Source organism: Echeneis naucrates, chromosome 19 (genome assembly GCF_900963305.1).
Source record: "Echeneis naucrates chromosome 19, fEcheNa1.1, whole genome shotgun sequence".
Lineage (NCBI taxonomy): Eukaryota > Metazoa > Chordata > Actinopteri > Carangiformes > Echeneidae > Echeneis > Echeneis naucrates.
Window position 1 is genome coordinate 7,438,928 of NC_042529.1, and position 18,888 is coordinate 7,457,815.

Genomic DNA, 18,888 nt, shown 5'->3' on the forward strand with positions numbered 1-18,888 from the left:
CTTTGCCTCAAGAATCCGACAATCACTGACAAACTCACCTCACTGACAAGCTTGTTGATTTTTCGGGCATTCTTCAGAGCCAGATTGTCCTCAGATGTCAGACTGTGGTAGTGTGAGGTACCCTTCATCTTGTTTAAGTCCTTTCTGTATTTTAGCTGCAAAAGGGTGAACAATAACTTGTACAGATGAAGAGCAGATGAAGTGTTTTGTTACTGCTGGATCAGGAGATTAGCATGTGTACACAGTCTAATTCAGTCAGGGTGAAGAGTATAAAGAATGACGACTTATGGAGGCCTTGTCATTGTAATCCATCATCTATCCTGCTGAGTGACTGCAAGGTCAGATGATGGATGAAGATGAACCTCTTGCACTGTAGTCTGTAATGTTTTCAGAGCATGTGCAAACTGTTCATATGTGTGCACAAATGACCTGGGCTCCATTTTTAGCAACACAATTCGCAACAGTCCGGACACATCAACCTTTGAACTTCTAGATGTTTGACTCAACAATTTGTGACTTTTTGTTGAAGATAAATGTGTATACATGAACGTCTGTTGGCAAAGCTGATACTCACGTCACTCGCATTTTCCTGGGCCTTTTTTGCCAAGTAATAACTAGGAGTGATCATGGCGGGGAAGCTTCCTTTGCCTCGTTGCTGCTCATACTCCTCAGTATATGCAATCTGAAAACAAAAAGTGTCATTCATAATAGCAACATCCTGAAGTCTGAATCCCAGAAAGCCTTAAAAATATAAATGTGTCCAGTTAACCTAGTGCTCTAAGGTACAACCTCGTAGACAAAAGAAAAAATGACAATAAAGAGTTTTAAACAGCATATGATTTTGTAAGTGTAACTTGCTTACCTGGCTGAAGTTCTCTGCATTATCTCTGGCATGAGCTGCTTCGGCTGATCCAGCCTCAGTACTGGCTTTACCCTTTATCTCCTGTTCATAGGTCTGACGGTACTTTATCTGGTCAGATATGAAAACATTGAAAACATCGTCTTAAAACCAAAGATCCAGGATCTATAGTAGTGTTTAAATACATGTGTATTTTCTTTTTTTCCTTACATCACTGGCCTGCTCACTGGCCTTCTTTGACATTTGGTATCCAGGTGTAAGATGTGCAGGGAAACTTCCTTTGCCTCTCTGCAGCTCATACTCTTCTGTGTATGCATACTGGGCCAAGGAAAAGAGATGATAACAGGAAAACATTTTATCTGGTCTGATGTGTAATACAGTCAAATGTAATGAAATTATTGTGAAGGGGTTTGAAAAAGACTTACATCGCTAACAATTTGTCCTTGTTTCTTGGCAAGAAGTACCTCTGGGGGGTCAACGAATGTTGTGTACTTAGAGACTCTCTCTTCGTGTCCTTTTTTATACTCCAGCTGCAGAAAAACACAACTGAGATTTGAATGTGGCTCACTGGATTCAATTCACAGTCCCACCAACCACTGAAAGGAGACATACTCATACTTAAAGCAAACAGTTAATGTAAATTACATTTATCAACTTTGTTTGTCTTTTTGACAGTAAAAAAGACTTACACTGCTGGCCAAAGTGTTGGCTTTCTTAGCAGCCTGATAACCTGGTGTGATCATAGCGGGGAAGCTGCCTTTTCCTTTTGACTGCTCATACTCCTCTGTGTACTTCACCTGTCACAAAACAAATTTGGTCAAGACATTTGACCAGTTCTGAGATTTTAGTTTTATTCCTAAAGAAATGCATTTGTGTAATCATTCCCAAAGATATATTTGCTGGAAAAAAAAAAAATTGCTATAACATTAAGTGTGAAAGAAATAAACTATACTCACATCACTGATGGCCTTCTGTGCCTGAGACATTGTCACAACCTCCTGGCTGGTCACTGTGCCTGAATACCATGTCTGCTGCTGTGAGAACTCAGACTGGGAGTTAAAGGCCTGTTTGGATATTGAAGACAATAGTAATCATTTCCACACATTCACGATGAGTTGTCAGGTTTTGTTAAATCAGCTACCAAGTCTGTCTAATTCTTCTCTTGTTTGTTTAGTCTCTATTGAGCGATGGCAACAAGAGCAAATATGATGTTAAGTTGTCGTTATTACCAATTAGAGGAGAGAGGAGATGAGGCTTTATGCATTCAAATCTATTAGGCAGTTTACAAAGACTTTTTATTTCATTGCTGCCCTACACTATTACTAAAGTCATACTCCTTATAACACTGCCAAAATAAAAAACATTTTAATTTTGTTAATTTGTTGCAGTATCTGAGATCAAGGTATCAAAGATCAAGGGACAAAGTAGAAGTGAAGGGGTGGGGATATTTGCTTTGACGATTCAACACAACCCAAAAAAAAAAAGGAGGAGAGATGAATTAGTTTTTAATATTTAGGTAAAGATTAAGATTAGACGGAGACTGAGATAAAGGCCAGTTGCTCTGTTGGGAGCTCACCTGGCTGGCCATCTGATTGGCTAGGAGAGCCTTCTGCAGTTCCATGGACCTCATGTCACAGTGGAAAGTGGACATAAAGCGCTCGCCATCTTCGCGATACTTCAGCTACAAGTGCACATAGACGACAAGCATTAAGCCAAGGCCAGCAGATATTAGCAGATGCGCACAGGAGACGTGTTTCGGATAATATTAAAGTAAATAAAAATATTAACAGCCCTGACTGTTCCATATTAGGCTGAATTCAGAGCCACAGTATTACACATCATTTTATTCTTTTGAAGTCAGGTCAAAATCAGACAACCTGCAACTTCAATGCTTAATGATGAAAGGATAATATTAGCATGTTATTAATAACCAAACTGCTCCAATCAAGATGATGCTTGACCTTCCAGGAAGGATCCAATATGGAGCCTTGAGTGATGAAACTCTGACCCTCATGACCCTAAAACTGTTGAGGGTTCAAACCTAATATTAGAATAGCTTTATTACAGAAGATATGAGTGATAATGAGAGCGTATGGTTTACTCAGTATGAGCTACTCAGTGTAAAATGGAAAATAGGACTAAAAACAAAAGCAGTAATGGTTAACTGGAGCAATATTTTTGTAGTCAGCATGGCCTGAATTCAGCCTTCAGATCAAGTGACAAGTTAAGTCCTAGATCTTTCTTGCGGCATATTGCAGTGGCTGATGAGCTTATGCTAATATAAGCGCAAGAGCACCGCATGAACTGGTAGACACAGACAGACTCAGACAGACAGGGACAGGTGGCAGGGCTGAGGAGAGGAAAGGATGTGAGGGCGTTTTTCCTGACCTATAATTTTAGCCCCCGAAGCATAAAGTGGGCTCAGCAGAGGGGCTGTCTCGCCTCTGTCACAGTCACAGAAATAACCTGAGCCGCACTCTCCATTCCACACCTCTGCCATCACCACTGGCTCGCAGCAATAATCCACCCCTCTCTCTCTCTCTCTCTCTCTCTCTCTCTCTCTCTCTCGCTCTCTCTCCTTTGCTTTTTCAAATAATAAAGAGCAAACGAGAACTTTTTTTGATCAGACAAAAATGGGTTACATGTGTTTAGGGTCATCTGGTTAGCTTTCTGACTGTATGTGTTCTTAAAGGGTCAATGCGAATGAGATTGCAGTTTGAACCTCACAGAAGCATAACTATCCCTTTTTCAACTTAATTTTTGGATAAAGCAATACACTGAGAAAAAAAAGTGTTGTTCTAAATGGAGTTGTATTTCACTGAAATTATTTAAATTCAGTTGTAATGCATATACCACTCGCTTTTTTAAGAAACGATGCTGATGATCTAAGCCAACACAAGGACCACTATGAATAGCAAATCTTCAGAGCAAATCCAGTCATGACCTGCCACTGGTGAATGGTCATTTCTCTCATGGCATAGACAGGGACTTATGTCAGCCTGTCAGTAACACTCCTTGAGTCAGATGGAGGCCAAAATATTTCATCTCATGTTGCTACTGCTGTGTTTTTACATGTGACATCATCATACCTCACTGCTGGCCTTGGTTTGCTTCTTTGCATTGATGTTGATGGGGGTCTCATAGACACTTGTGAATGTGTTGTTCCTCGGATTGTGTCTGGATATGGAGAGAGGCAGGGACAGACTTCTGATTAGTTTTTCAGACGATACTCAAATGAAAACATGTTACTAATGCTTTGTACTTACACAGAGCAATATGGCCTCTTCTTGTGGCTGACAAAGTTATTGGCAGTGAGAACCATCTTGCAGACATCACAGTGAAAACAGGCTTTGTGCCAGTTCTGATGGACAAAAAAAGACAAAACACAATATTAAAATAAACCGTTTTAAATAATTACAAATTTGCAGTGGTAACTTTGGACAGGTAACATCAGATTATTGTGAAACCTTCACAAACCTTCATCTCATAAAAGAAATCCATCAGTAGGATGTTTTTCATGAAGCAACAGTGACAATATTAATTCTAAATTGTTAAATTTGTTATATTCTCTGTCTTTCTGTGGAAGTGAATTGTCAAATATAATATATGTTCAGATCCATGGTGCATTCAAAACTTCATGTTAAGAAGGGTGTATTTTGAGCCTATATACATTCTATTTGTAATTTTCAGGTAGACTTTATCGCCAGATGGTGATTTTCATCAGGTTCACCTGAAAACTACGCTGTATGGTATATTTCAGACAGAGGAATAGATAAAATGCTTAAACATTTTCTGCGTTTTTTTTCTGTGGTATATAATTAAGTTTGATTATCAGAACAAAACATTTCCAAATGCCTTCCAACTACCTAATTATCCTTTGACTTGTGTTTTGAAATTATTAAGTATGTTAAATTGAAAAACTACCTTGTTCATTCGATTTTTTCTTTTACTCAACCTCTTTCTGGTTTGCTTCAAAACTACTTCTTTTATAATAATGCAATCATTTCAGAAGAGAAAGAGCAAACTCTTCACTCAAACATTGAGAGACTTTCACTTATTAACATTTTCAACTTTACCTGGTCAATGCAGTTGATCTTCTCTGCTGGGTAGACCACAAACCCACATCTGGCACAGGACTGCATAGTGAATGCTTGTCCTCTTCCCAAAAAACCTTCAAAAAAAAAAAAGAAGAGAAAACTAGTGTGAAAAGTTTGCCAAAAACAAGAGTCAGGCAGGCAATTGGGAGTGACTCCCGGACAGTCGTGATAGTCCGTCTCTGAATGCGGTAATCTTAGCTCTGTGGCTGTGAAACTCGGAAACTGTCTCTTACTTGATACCATGTCCTGTGATGGACCAGCCCCCTTCCATTCCCCATGGTGAAGACTGGTCGAGCCCAGCTGTCTGTCTGCAGGAGGAGAGAGCCAGAGAGTGACACAGAGTTCAGATGTCACTGTATATGTGTAATGGTCCTGAGTTGGACAGCTAGTTCAACTTTGGGCATTCTGTCACACCACTAGGAGGTAAGTGTAACGTAATAGTGTATTGTTGCGATAGAAAAACAACTGTGGGCAAATTGTCCCTTCTGAAGAAACTGGCCTGTGGTGGTAATGATTGATAAAACGGCAAGCGGAAAAGTGAGTTCAAATGCAAAGCGTTGGGATAAATATTATACATTTTACATAGTGGGCTTGTTTAACATTTGACAGCCCGCAGATATTACTACACAATGTAAACTAACTTAGTTTCCAGTTGTTTTATGTATCCATATCTGCTTTATAGAAGTGTTGATTCAGCTATGTGTGCTCATTTTGGAGGAGGTGAACACGGGGTATTTGTTTTTTTAGCCTAACTTGAATGGACAAACTAGAAATATCTACCCGTGCCAAAATGACAGTGAATGACCAACGACTATCTTTAGTTTCTTAAGATGACTCATGGCGTCTGATTGCTATTCCGCTGGTCAGGGCTGTTTTATTATAGAGTATAATATTAATTTAATGTCTGACTCATGACTCACCTTGTAGCCAAACCTGAGTGGCGCAGGGCGATGACGTATTCATGCGTCACGGGAATTTGAAGTTGAGCTTGGTTTTTAAAAATAAAAACAGATGTTAAATCGTGGCTGTTTTTTTTTTTTGCTCTTTATTTAATGGTTTTATTTTAAAAGTCTTCCTCCGAACTGCCCGCGTACTAATATTAGTGACTTTGTTTGCATTTCGTTTGCATAAAGATTTATTAAAAAAAAAAAAGAAGAGGAGAAAAGTTGATCTTAGTTTCGTTTTCTGAACTTATGAACTTGAAGTTTTTTAAGGAACAGAAACTTGACGGCAGCCGTGAGTAGAAGAAACCTTTGACTATTTATATCTTTGAAATGGGTACTCACCATAAAACTTTTTTTCTCACAAATAACAGATTGGATGTTCATTTAAAAATCGATTTGATTTAAATGGGCGAGTCCCCGCATCGCTTGTGTTTATGCTAATCAGACAACTCGGCCAGCAAGTTGAGTTTAACTAATAACTTATTACTACTATTTTCAACTAGTAACTTAATGCTGTGGTACGTTAGCTATGTACTTTAAAATGCTTTTAAATAGTTTGATTAGCCACACATACGCTGCTGGTGTTGGCAGAGGTTGATGGGTGATGAGGAGAGAAGTTAACATTGTAATGTTAGCAGCAGCAGAGTTGTGTCAAAAACAATACACCACCATAAAATGAATTTTTGACTGCAGATGTCTGGAGAACCTGCCAAGGAAGCTGATCTGGAAGGAGACGATATCGATGCCAAGCCTGACCGCAGGGGGAGATTTCTGCTGTTTGGGAGGTGAGTCTGGTTTTAAAGTTCACACAATGCACCTATAAGAGGGAAACACATTTATTTATTCAACAGGTAAGCTCATTTAATTTAGGCCAAAAAGTCCTGAGTCACCTCAAGTTCACTTCAATGGACTGGATGTGTTTTTAATTTCGTTTTCATTTTCCTGATCATTCCCTCCCGAGTAAATGAGAGTGGTTATTTCAACAGCTTTATCTGTTCATCTGTTGTGTTTCTATTTGTGTGATATTGTGCATGACCTGCACGACAGCTGAAATCCTGTCCCTCTTCATTCTGAGAGTATATTATATGAAATTACACGTTTCTTTTTTTCTTCTGCCTTCCCTTCTAACTGTGTTGTTCAGCAAATGGTGGTTTGTCTTTTTTCGGCCGCTTTCTCAAAGACATTCTTGTGCAGTTTTCTGCGTTAGTTGCTCTTGGTTTTATCAACTAACTGACATATTTATCACCATCATGGTTGCAAGCTGTGGTGGTACTGCTGTGATGCTACACCACTGTCAAATAAACAAAATGTGCAAAAATGAGCAAATGTTTATTTGCTCAAACTTCCACTACTTTGCACTTTGAACAGTTCTGCAAACTAATGTGGCATCGGTTCTTAATTCCAACATCTAATCTAAGATTTGAAAAATACAGCATAAGTATCCTTAATTTGACACAGCAACCTAGTTTTGGATAGTCTAATTAGTATAATGGGACGAGGAACGTGAACAAAATCTCAACTCAATTTTAAGACTGGGGTCAGTCCTCAAGAGCCTGCTCAAAATTAGACTGTATTACAGCTAGGTCTAAAAAAGAAATCATTATATCAGTGTGTGTGCCTTTCTAAAGTGTCTTGTGATGTTTTCCAGAGATTAAGTAGGCGTTATTAAGATCTTATTTTGTTCCAGCCTGATTCACAAGGTGGCACTGTGAGCCTTTGTAGTAGAGGAACATTTGTCATCCATGTCTCTCCCAGATACTATTGGTCTAACACAAAGTCCACTGTCAAGCACTCGGACGTTTGCCCTAACATCTCAAGAAAATAATAAACAATTTGTAAATTTCACCAAAATACAAAGATCAAACTAGGGCAAACCCTGGTGTATGGCTGGACCACATATGGTCAAATTGAGGAACCTAAATCTTGTGAAAAACGGTCTCACACTTACCATTCAAACTAATGAAAATACTTTTTTGAATCAAATGGTTTAAATACAAAAAATATAATAAACTAAGAAATAAACATTGAAGTACATTGTTAGTATAATGGTATGTTTTTGTGTTTATTTATATCCACTTCATAATAACAGTTATATTTACAAGTTTGGCATAAAACCAATGTCACATAATTTTTTTTAACTTAACCTGTATTCAGATTAACCTGCAACACATCCTTAGTCATGTCTGCCATGCTGAGCAATCTTTTAAGGAGTCATGTGGAATATCATAAAGACAGTGATGGTGAATTGCATTTGTCTCAATTCCTTGAGTGACCTTAGGCCAAATCTTGCTTTAGATGCTGTATGTTAAATTGTTTTTTGAGGATTCTCAGGATTTTTTTATTTATTTATATATATATATATATATTTATAATTTTTATTGATTTTTTTTTCCATCTCGTCTAAAGGTTGAAGTATTTGATCACTCGTAGTATGTATGTCGGCACAGGTGGATTCTGTGCTTGTCAGCAGAGGAGCAACTTGTTGCCCTGTCTGACCTCAGCAGGGAGCGAGGTGCTGGGCCCATGGGTGAATAGGCCTTTAGAAAGCACTGGCGTGGTGGCGAGGCTGCTGACTCAGGAGTGCTCACAGTGCGCCGCCCCTGTCCTCAGCACCCGCTGGCCCAGTCAGGTCTCCATCCAGTACAAAGAGCATGTCAGTATCCTAGCACACAGTCAAATTTTAAGCTGCCAGTTCTGGAGAAACATACTCTTTTGGGGGAAAAAAAGAAACGCGACAAAACCAACGCATTTCAGATGCAGAGTGGCGTAGCGCTTAATGACGAGCCCAGGTAAGACTGGAAGAATCGTCTCATATTTCTCTTCACCGTCCTCCTACCGACTGCTCTTTCTGCCATGCCCAGCCCACAGCAAAACAGAGTTGCAGCTCTTTGCCCACCCTCGCCCAAATGTTTGGTACAGTATGTTGGCACAATTTGGAGGTGGGAAGGGGTGGGGGCTTCAAAAAGTTCTGGATCACATGTTTGTTAGAATATGGTTGTGCTGCCTGTGAGTGTATGTGCATGAGACTGTTGGTCCACATTACTGTGTATTGTTCCTGTGCTTGAGTAACCTGATGACTAGGCTCTTCTGGAACAAGCCTGGATTTTGTGAGCCCCCAGTGGGCCACTGTTGGCTTGGCTATCTGGATGGATCTTTTAAAGAATGGAAATATGACAGGTCTGTGAGATTTGTCACTCGTAGAAGATTTGCTCTTGCTCAATCTACATTGATTATGATTGGTTGTCATTTTTCGTATCTGCGCTGAGTGAAAATGTTCTAGTTTTTTCTTTATCCCAGCGGTGGACTGCTGCGACCAAATTTGGCTGTGACATTAATGCCTTATTTGAAAATGTATGTACTCTTTGGTTTCTCAGTAAGTGCTTCATAGTGTTTTCAGTGTCATGTAAGTTTTACTTGTCGTAACTTTTGCCATGTTCTTTAAGAGTCGAAAATATCTTGTTGAAAGATAGTCACTTCCATGTTCAGTAGGAGTCAGGTTTTTTTTTTTTTTTTTTTTTTTTTTTAGCTTGTAGCAGTTTGGCTGGATCAGAATATATTCTACATATGCTGTTATTATAATATTAATGAGTATTTTCCTTTGTATTTTTTTGTTTATGTGGGTTTTGTCTGCTCATTAGTAAATGCTATTGCATCGCAGTGTTAATGTAGGTTTTCATCATTTTCTCTAACATTTTGTTTCTCTCTGCCTCCACTAGTAAGAAGAATAAGGATGGCCAGACGCGGGAGCAGGACTACTCTTCTGAAAGCCATTACAGAATTGTTTCACCAACATTCCAGTATAAGATGAGCCACCAGCGAGTCGGCAAGTGCATCATCATCAACAACAAAAACTTTGATGAGAAGACAGGTACGGCAAATCGTGTTTCATGAAATTTAGTTCATTGCATAAACAGTCTGTTCTAAGCAAAGTGTTTCCAAAGGGATGAATGTGCGCAACGGCACGGACCGAGATGCAGGCGAGCTGTTCAAGTGCTTCAAGAGCCTAGGCTTCGAAGTTTTCATTTACAATGATCAGACATGTGAGAAGATGGAGCGTCTCCTCAGAGAAGGTGAGTAGTAAAGTCCTTCACCTTTGCCTTGTTTTCTCAAACTGGATATATAACAACCGCAGCTCCTACAGTCACAAATCCACTGTAGTTCTCATTATCTACTTATTTGACCTCAGTAAATATTGACATAATGGTATTTTGACTACCCTGCAGTCATATAATTTTCATTTGGGATAATGAGATGATGCAAATGTAGGATTTAAAACCCTGGAAGCACGGGTGCCTTTTGTCTTGGCAAAGAAAGATGCAGTACAGATTGTGTTTGTTACCAGATCTGGTTTCAGTCCTACCTGGTCATTAGATCTGATGACATTAGATGTGTTTTAATTAAATTAGGATTCAAGACTTTTTGTCATTTTTATGAGTCACCGGGTCAAACAGCAGGTGGTACTGTTGTAAAACTAATTGCTTTAATGACAGTGACAAAGATTTGGAGCACCAGCTTGTGCAGCATATTTATAGGAGTTATAGTAAATGTTATAAGACATTTAATGGCTGCATATCTCCAGAGTAATACAGTTTTTTTGTGGAGGCTGTCCAGTCTGTCTGAAGGATAGATTAATTCAGTAATGACACTACTTAGGCCAGTTTCTTAGCACAGAGTTCAGTGAAAAATTGCTCATTTTGCTTGGCTTTACAGTCAATTTGAAATTTTCCGCTTGACACGTTTTTGTTCCATGACGCAATGCCTCAAAAATTAATTACTCGATTTTCATGCTATTAGGGTATATAGTGAAAAATAGGGAAATCCTTAACCTTTTAGTCCACAACAGGTTGAAATTTGAGCTGCTCATAAAAAGGATAAATAAAAAGAAATGTAATTGATGTATGTAATTGATTATAATCTGCATATTAATGCCCCCTTGAGGACTAACACATGACATGTGGTGCTCTCCAATTAAGACCAAGTGATTTAAGCTTTGTCAGAGTTTAGATATTACATTTTAATATAAACAGGCAAAGCCTGGAGTATTACTGGACCCAAGCTAAGAGTTGAGTGCTTGTTTGTGTGTGTGGGTCAGCCTCGGAGGAAGATCATAGTGACAGCTCGTGTTTCGCCTGTATCCTGCTAAGCCACGGTGAGGAGGGCATGATCTACGGCACAGATGGAGCCATGCCCATCAAGACCATGACCTCCCTCTTCAGGGGGGACAGGTGCAAAAGCTTAGTGGGAAAGCCAAAACTCTTCTTCATCCAGGTACGCAGTTCTGAAGACTTTCACTTATAAATGATGATCTAATGCAAAAAATATTAGACGCAGTGATGATCTGAAATGAATTGTAAAGTCATTGACAACTTAACGTGTATAAAGTCAACCGTTTTTGGCCGAAATGGTCACTATGTGTTGAATGATTAAAAAATGTAACTCTAGCAGCTGTATTATTGAGACACATTTTATTGGTATTCAGTAGCTCCACATAGAAATATGATGGTTACTGTATAACAATGTGCACAGCCCAGTTTATAGGTAATATTTTCATTGCTTCGCCAGGTCATTGCTGAGAAAGGTACTTACGATCACAATGAAATGTCATTTAATTTACTTCACCAGGCATGCCGGGGTTCTGAATTTGATGACGGCATACAGACAGATTCAGGTCCACCAAATGACACCCTGGAGACAGATGCTAATCCAAGACATAAGATTCCTGTAGAGGCAGACTTCCTCTTTGCCTACTCCACTGTGCCAGGTAAAGCAGTGCTTCAAAGTAAGGCCTTTTGACTTCATCACCACAGTATCAGTGCGAATGAATGTTGATTTGTTTTTGTTTTTGTTTTTTTTTCAGGGTATTACTCATGGAGGAACCCTGGACGTGGCTCCTGGTTTGTCCAGGCGCTCTGTAACGTCCTCAACGAGTTTGGCAAGCAGCTGGAGATCATGCAGATCTTGACACGGGTCAATTACATGGTGGCCACCAGCTTTGAGTCCTGGTCTGAAGACCCACGCTTCAGTGAGAAGAAGCAGATTCCCTGTGTGGTCTCTATGCTGACGAAAGAACTGTATTTTAATTGACCGGCAACTTAACTGACTGGACTGTATGATATCAAACACTGACTGACTGACTGACTGACTGACTGACTGACTCACTGTCTGACTGTCTGACTAACTTAAGTACTGGTAGGCGGTCAACGCATTCAGGGATCATTCAGGCCCAGCTGGACACTACACGCCTGGAGCAGATTATTTTGCATGTGTAGTTGGGCCTGAAAACCAGCACTCTGTAAAGTGGCACTCCGCGTTCATGTGTTGAAGGTTAAAAATTTTTCCTCTTCTTCAGGTTGTTCTTCAGAACAATGGCGTCACATTTGATCTGATCTTTGTCGACAGGCATTGTGAAATATCCATGTTATTCCCCCAGCCCGGAAAATTTGCTGCCAGTTTTTGCCAGTTTGGGGAATCCTGTTTGAATATGCGTCTCTCCATTTTCCAGCATGTGCAGTGGATGTTGAAATGAGCTGTCCTTTCTGGCCATGAGTGAGTAAGGACAAAGGTTGACACTAGCATTTACTGCATAGAATCAGCTTCTGAGTTACCAAACTAATGTTATTTGGTGCTCTGAGAGCAGCCTCTCTGGAAGCTGATCATAAATACAGTCATATGTAGAATTCAGATTACACAGCAGATAAATTGGAAACTAGGTCGGAGTTGAATGTGATAAGTTTTTTATTTTATTTTTATATAATATTTTCCAAAAAACAATCCAGGCTTGTTTGAGTTGCACTAATATAATTACAGCAATTTCCATTAAGAGACTGGATAGAGTGATTACAATTTAAAATGGGAGAGAGCGACCTGACTTGACCCACTGAATTGTCATCGTCATCTGGAAAATGGATCAGATCATTTTCAGTTATCTGTGTTTTAATGTTTTCAGCTGTCAGTTGTAAAAAACTATACAAATATACAACACTCCTCTGGGTAGAAACGTATCACGGTGCTCTTGCCAAAGGCTCAGTGTCTCATCCTTCCTAGTAAGTTTAAGTTGGTAGCAGCATGCTCAGGTTCTTTAATGTCCCATGAAGTGGGTAAATGTAATGTTAAAGAATTTCATATACGTATGGCTAGGAAGGTGCAATTTTTTTGCTGTGTAGTGATTAGTTCTATGAGATTTTGGGTCAAGTGCATAGTACATAGTCCACTCCATGACAGCAATAACCAGTTGCAATTTTGCAAGTTTTCACAGCGTGACGTTGAAGACTTCACTTTCTTTCTGTTCACGGCAGAGAAGGTGAAGTTTGTGTATTTGCATACGGCCAAAATGATTCACTCGTCTTATTTATTACGGCAAATCAATTCTGCAAATTTCTATTTTCTAAAATCTTTCAAATTAGACAATCGTGTTAAATAGCTTTACTGAAGGATGAAGAATGCACAGATAGATAACTTAAGAATGTCTAAACTTGGGAAATACAGTTTAAAGCTGGACTGGGACCCAAAGCACAGATGCTACATCATTTCACTGTATATGAGTGTTGTACATTGTCCTACTCTGTACTGTACTAACAGGCACCAAGCAATGTCTTACTATCTGAAATTTTAAAAACTTCACTTTTATTTTACAGTGATTTTAACACGTAAATCATAAAAAAGAGAAATGATATATTAAAACTACCTGAAATTAATTTTATATATTATTTTTAAGCACTATGCCAAGCTTTCTTCCAAATGTTATTGCATAATTTAGTCAGCAGATTACAACAAATTATATGAGAAAGTCGGAAAACAAGCTGTTTCATATGTATAAAGACATTTGCTGCTGGTCATTACAATTTACCGTTTGTTTATGCAGATACAATCTTATCGTTCCAAAGTCTGTCATTAACAGAGGCAGCTATCACTGGTGGTGACAAGTCTGAACACACACAATCCACATATCCACAATACACGCACACACTGTTGCCGCAATGTTTTTACATTTTTCACATCATTTCATGTTATCGGTAATTTAGGGGAGAAAGTTCAACAGTAGCTTTCATTTTTATTACTCCACTTTTCTCCTTTTCTTGCTTTGTGTTTTGTTCTTTCTTTTTTTACCAGTCAAAAAAAAAAAAAATCTTGAAACCCTAACCCAATTTTATTTATTTTAACTCCACTGGCATCATATTTATAGGTGCCAGAAGTGTGATGAATACTGGCATTCCCCAGTCTTGACCGATACAGCCACAACTCTCTGAGCCCTCTCGACACATGGATCTCTGATCAGTAATGTGGTGCCCAACATGTGCTGAAGGGAGTGTTTGCTCCACTTGTTTTGGTATGGAATTGAAAGAGGGGAAAATTTCTTTTTCAGGGTAAAATTTTAAGGCTTTCCGGTGTTAAATGCTGTTGTCCTCAGGAATATATATGAAAATATCAGGAAACATGAATGAATGAATTACGTTTAAATTATAATCTGGCCCTATAATTTTTATTTTAATTTTTTTCATTTGGGGCAATACCTGATTTAAATATCTTCAAAACAGAGGAATGCTTATGTAAACAATTGATTGTATTAAACATATGGAATTTATTGTGTAAAAGTTGTGTCTTTTTTATTGTACATCTATAAAAACCGACCACATTAAAAGGCTGCTGTCTCATTTGGCATGAAGTAGATGCTTGAGACATAAACCCATTTAATTTCATTGACAACACTTAATATTGGAATATGTAGCTTTTCTGCTTGGTTTCATTTTCAGCAAACCATGCTTAAAATAGAAACATCTAATTCAGCTTCACGGTTACTCCTTATTTTTTTACTTTTCACTCAATCCAAAATATTTCCGTTTATAAAAATCCTTAATAATTTTGCTTCTTAAAGATAAATATGAGCAGAGTTTGATGGGAGTTGGACCAGATGCTTACTTTTAGTGTTAAGTGTGTTTTACTCCATAACTGAAACTAAATCCCCCAAAAATAATCTTTCTATACTTGTTGAGTAAACACACTTGAATCTACAGTCATTTGTTACTCATACCTCTGATATTTATTGGGGCACAAATAACTAAATTTCCGACTTGTTTGATTAATCATCAGTTGAACAAATTTTGAGTGTGTGTGTGTGTGTGTGTGTACAGGACTGTTTTAAAAAGGGCTTTTCCAAACTTTAAATGCTTTAAAGCTTTAAAACTTAAAACCATCTGCTTTAACAGTCAAGGCCATAAAGCTGGATCATTTCTTCCTCCTCATCTTTATGTTTTATTTGAACAAACAAGATTTTTTTCTTTACTTAATAAATACATAATAATACATGTAGTAGGATTAATCTGTGCAGATCAGCTCTACTGATGCAATCAGAAGGTGCTTACTCTGAAATTAAAATAATTTTATTATTATCTGTTTTTATACAGTTTGCAATAAAAAGCCAAAGTTACTTTGGCATCATAGATGTTTTCAGTTTGAACAGATATCAAACCAAAAAGGACTTTTTGTCCTCCTCAAATCTGGATACACAGTCGTGATAAAGTAACTGCCCTGGTGAGTCTATCATGCTCTTTTGAGCTCCATCAGATTTATATTCAACTTACTGGGGAATTTGAAATTTAATTACATGAAAGTAAAATATAACGTATAGAAGCACTTTTTTCCTCTCAGGCACATGAGAGTAAAATATTAAGTATAGAAGAAATTTTTTCCTCTCTGGCACGTGAGTAGAGACTCAGTAGAGGCTCCTTTTTCCTCTGTGTGAAGGTGAAGGTTTGTGCTTCATCTTGTTTAAATGATGTGAGGATTAAACATTTCTGTGTCATAGTGATCAACCTAAGTGTAATATTTATCCCTTTGAGAAACAAAAGAAAGTGTCAGTGGTTTTCTTTATTATTATTATATATTTTTTTATTTTATTTAACACTAGAAAGATTACATATTTTTTGGGGGGTCTCTGCCTTTGAGAGCTTGAAAAGGAGCCCATTGTCTGAGTTGTGTTGCTTTGGTGGGTTTTTGGGGTTTTTTTAATTTTTGATTTAATAATCAAAGATTGGGGAAACCGGAGCACCCGGAGTAAACCCAAGCACCTGGAGTAAGCTCTACGCCAGCTCTACGCCAGCACTGGCTGGCAGTCCAAACATGTTGCTTTCAGTTTTGCGCATAAAAGCCCTCCTAATGGATGAGAAAAACTGGGCGACTTTGGACTTCTTCTTGGGCGGATTGAGGAGGGCGTTTAGTAGCTGTTTCACAAGAGCATCATCAAAAGACGAGTCTTGTGCTGCTGCAGCCTCCAGGAGTTTTTCTGCAGAGCCAAACTCCTTAAAAACATTCTTAATAATGGCCTCGTTGAGTTTTTTCATGTTGTTCTTTTTCCTCCTGAAAAAAGAGCCGCGGCTCTTAATGTCCTCCTGCGCGAGGCCTGACAGACGCTGGATGATAGTGTCCATTTCTACTGCCTGCGGGGATCCTCCAGTTGTGTTGGGGATTTTAGTGAGGAGCCTCAGGACAAGAGCAGTCATGGCGTTCCCGGTCATCTCATCTGAGACACGAGGGGAGCTCTCAGGGGCCTCTGATGATTGCCTCACAGGCGCGGCTGATGCCCGACTGGGGCAAATATGTGAAGTAGGACGGCTGTCAGCGCGCAGGTCAAAAAGTCGATTCCGAGTCAACTGCTGAAATATCAACTCATGACTGTCAACATGGGAAAAGCTATTATTTCTTCTCGTGGCTCCAGATGCTTCAGCCTCAGAGGAAGTTGGAGTCCGAATCGACCTGGAAGAAGTGGTCTTGCCGACTCTGGTTTGACCTTCTTCTGCCCTTTGCAGCATGTCTGTTATCACTTCCTCGATGTCAGTGAGGGCACCAGACACTTGGTCACTGCAATTATTTGTCTCCGCACTTTCTCTGCTCATCCAGAGGAGAACCTTCTGCAGGAACTTTACCACTTTGTCCTCTGTCATAGCGTACAGAACCTGAGGAGAAAGCTGTCGTCTTCCTTCCTCCGTCCTGATTAGCTCGGGGATGACAGAGTCTGAGACATATCGGCCTCCAGAAGGCGCAGGAAGCTCATATGTCTCTCCAGCTATTAGATGATTGTAAAGTTTTTCTATAAGCTCTTTTGAGAACTCTTCTCCGGCCTTGATCTTGTCCAGTGCCCTGATGACGTGTCCTGGAGGATGCTCTGGCTGGTGTAATTTGTCAAACAAAGCTTCCACATCAGCGTTTATCGTTGAATTCAGTGCAGAAGCTGTTGACATGTCGGTCCTCCTCGACACCTTGCTGGCTGTTCTGGGGGTCCGGCTGGAACGCTCCTGGTCAATGCAGTGCAGCTGAGGGGACCCTGAAGCCTGCTTGAGACTCACTATGAACTCCGTGTCTTCATTCCTGAATTTATCCTTCAGCTCCGCAATCATGTTTTCATATTGTTTCGCGACAAAGCTGCAAAATCTGTCTTTGTAATTAATGCGGTCGTCGGTGGTGGAAACGTCAGCAGTCTTGGACTGTGACGCAAAAAAGTCTCTGACCCGGGTGAAAATTTTTCTGACATCAAAGTGAGGCTGGGGTGAAGAGGTTCTCTGGCTGCCCTCAGCAGCACATTCTGAGCCACTGTAATGAAGATCATCCAGTATTACTTTGACAACCTCTGATGCCGCGTCCTGAGCCTCCACAGAGATGTGAGACCGGGGAGAGTCTTTTCCTTTTGCTGCAACCTCTGCTGACCCGCTGGACCATTTAACAAAGACGTCCGTCACAGCTTTAGTGGCTGACGGGACAGATATCTTCGACTTCACACTAAGAGGAGTGTCACTGCGCTTTGATCCCACTCTTTCAAACTTCTCCGATGCAGTTGTGGAGATTCTCGATGGGACAGAATCTATGGTTCTTGGCTTCCAACAGCCTCCCAGGCAGGGGGACCTGAGTTTCTTCAAGCACCTCTTCAGGCAGTTGGTGGCATGAGACACCATATGACTGAGAGTTGAGATGTTGGAAACTGAGCCCCTGAAGAAACAAGCAGGCTCTGACGGCCAAACAGGACTGCTGACGGCCTGAGACACAACAGAGTTGACCTTTTCCAAAACCTCTGTGTCAATCAGATCTGTTAGCCGCTTGGCGCTGCTGTATTTCTCTTGAGGGGCATTTAATTCCAGAGCAAAGATCTCTGAAAGTCTTTCTCCTGCATTCGTGTTTAGACTTCTCAACGAAGAACTGAATTCAGCGTCTTCTGTTCCCAACTGGAAATTTTCTTCAATTATGGGTTTGATGACTTTCACGGTAATGGTACAGAGAAACTGCACCATTTCACTGCACATGTCAGCCAGAGTGGCTGTCGTTTCTGAGTCCACGATTCCTGCGGCCAGCAGGTTCCACTGAACCGAAGACAGTCGAGCCAACTGTCTCCTGATCAAGGGCAGCAGAGCCTCGTGGGTGATGTCCATGCTAACGTTGATCCTGTTTTGGTCCATGATCAATGATTTTTGTTTCACCGTTCTTCTTTCTGGGATGTTTTGGTGAGTAACGTCTTCAAAAGGTTGGTTGACGATGGTTCACGATGCAGATTTGCAATTCCTATTTACGGACTCCACAACTGGACTAAGTGACGCAGCTGGGGATCAAAGGCGTTCCCTGTCTTTCATCTCTCGCGCGCTACACACGCTGACACGTCACACACTCCCGCACGCATGCGCACAAAGACGCCGCTGGGCCCAAGACAGATTCGAATTAAATTTTCATTCGCGAGAGATCTGTCTTGCGCATGCGCTCATCTGACGCGAACGCGGGAGGCTGACACGTCACACACTCCCGCGCGCATGCGCACAAAGACGCCGCTGGGCCCAAGACAGATTCGAATTAAATTTTCATTCGCGAGAGATCTGTCTTGCACATGCGCTCATCTGACGCGAACGCGGGACTGTGTAACCCTAACCCTAAAGTACCTGTAGGCCGAGGTGTGTACCCCCATCACTAGAAGAAAGGTGCTGGAAAGGTGAGGAGCCCCTTTTCCAGAAAAGTG

At 40.1% G+C, this 18,888-nt stretch overlaps 2 protein-coding genes across 4 annotated transcripts in view; one reads left to right on the plus strand and one right to left on the minus strand.

Moving 5' to 3' along the window:
- nrap (nebulin-related anchoring protein) overlaps positions 1-5,888 on the minus strand; it is a 19,573-nt gene extending 13,685 nt beyond the window's left edge. The window contains exons 1-13 of one of the 2 annotated variants that reach the window (XM_029528306.1): positions 5,877-5,888; positions 5,190-5,264; positions 4,936-5,030; positions 4,126-4,220; positions 3,949-4,036; positions 2,436-2,540; positions 1,816-1,923; positions 1,549-1,656; positions 1,285-1,389; positions 1,070-1,177; positions 863-970; positions 575-682; positions 39-155 (exon numbers count right to left, since the gene is read on the minus strand). In XM_029528306.1, the coding sequence (XP_029384166.1) occupies positions 39-155; positions 575-682; positions 863-970; positions 1,070-1,177; positions 1,285-1,389; positions 1,549-1,656; positions 1,816-1,923; positions 2,436-2,540; positions 3,949-4,036; positions 4,126-4,220; positions 4,936-5,030; positions 5,190-5,199 (1,155 nt within the window). In that variant the 5' untranslated portion in view covers positions 5,200-5,264; positions 5,877-5,888. The remainder of the gene's footprint in view (positions 1-38; positions 156-574; positions 683-862; positions 971-1,069; positions 1,178-1,284; positions 1,390-1,548; positions 1,657-1,815; positions 1,924-2,435; positions 2,541-3,948; positions 4,037-4,125; positions 4,221-4,935; positions 5,031-5,189; positions 5,265-5,876) is intronic. The other variant, XM_029528307.1, reaches the window with a different exon arrangement.
- On the plus strand, positions 5,347-14,517 carry casp7 (caspase 7, apoptosis-related cysteine peptidase). Of its 2 annotated transcripts, none has more exons than XM_029528311.1 (7): positions 5,347-5,379; positions 6,594-6,685; positions 9,617-9,768; positions 9,842-9,970; positions 10,993-11,168; positions 11,523-11,661; positions 11,758-14,517. In XM_029528311.1, exons 2-7 carry the CDS (start codon positions 6,594-6,596, stop codon positions 11,982-11,984), a joined length of 915 nt encoding a protein of 304 aa, XP_029384171.1. In that variant the 5' UTR covers positions 5,347-5,379; the 3' UTR covers positions 11,985-14,517. The 2 variants fall into 2 exon arrangements, with proteins under 2 accessions (XP_029384171.1, XP_029384170.1); XM_029528310.1 differs by lacking the exon at positions 5,347-5,379 and adding an exon at positions 6,062-6,192.
- The last annotated feature ends 4,371 nt before the right edge of the window (positions 14,518-18,888 follow it).

What these genes read in the sequence shown, in the direction of transcription:
- casp7 (XM_029528311.1), top strand. Translation starts at nt 6,594, where the DNA reads ATGTCTGGAGAACCTGCCAAGGAAGCTGATCTGGAAGGAGACGATATC. An exon ending in GGAGCGTCTCCTCAGAGAAG is followed by an intron (nt 9,971 to 10,992) that starts GTGAGTAGTAAA and finishes TGTGTGGGTCAG; the next exon opens with CCTCGGAGGAAGATCATAGT. An exon ending in TGCCTACTCCACTGTGCCAG is followed by an intron (nt 11,662 to 11,757) that starts GTAAAGCAGTGC and finishes TTTTTTTTTCAG; the next exon opens with GGTATTACTCATGGAGGAAC.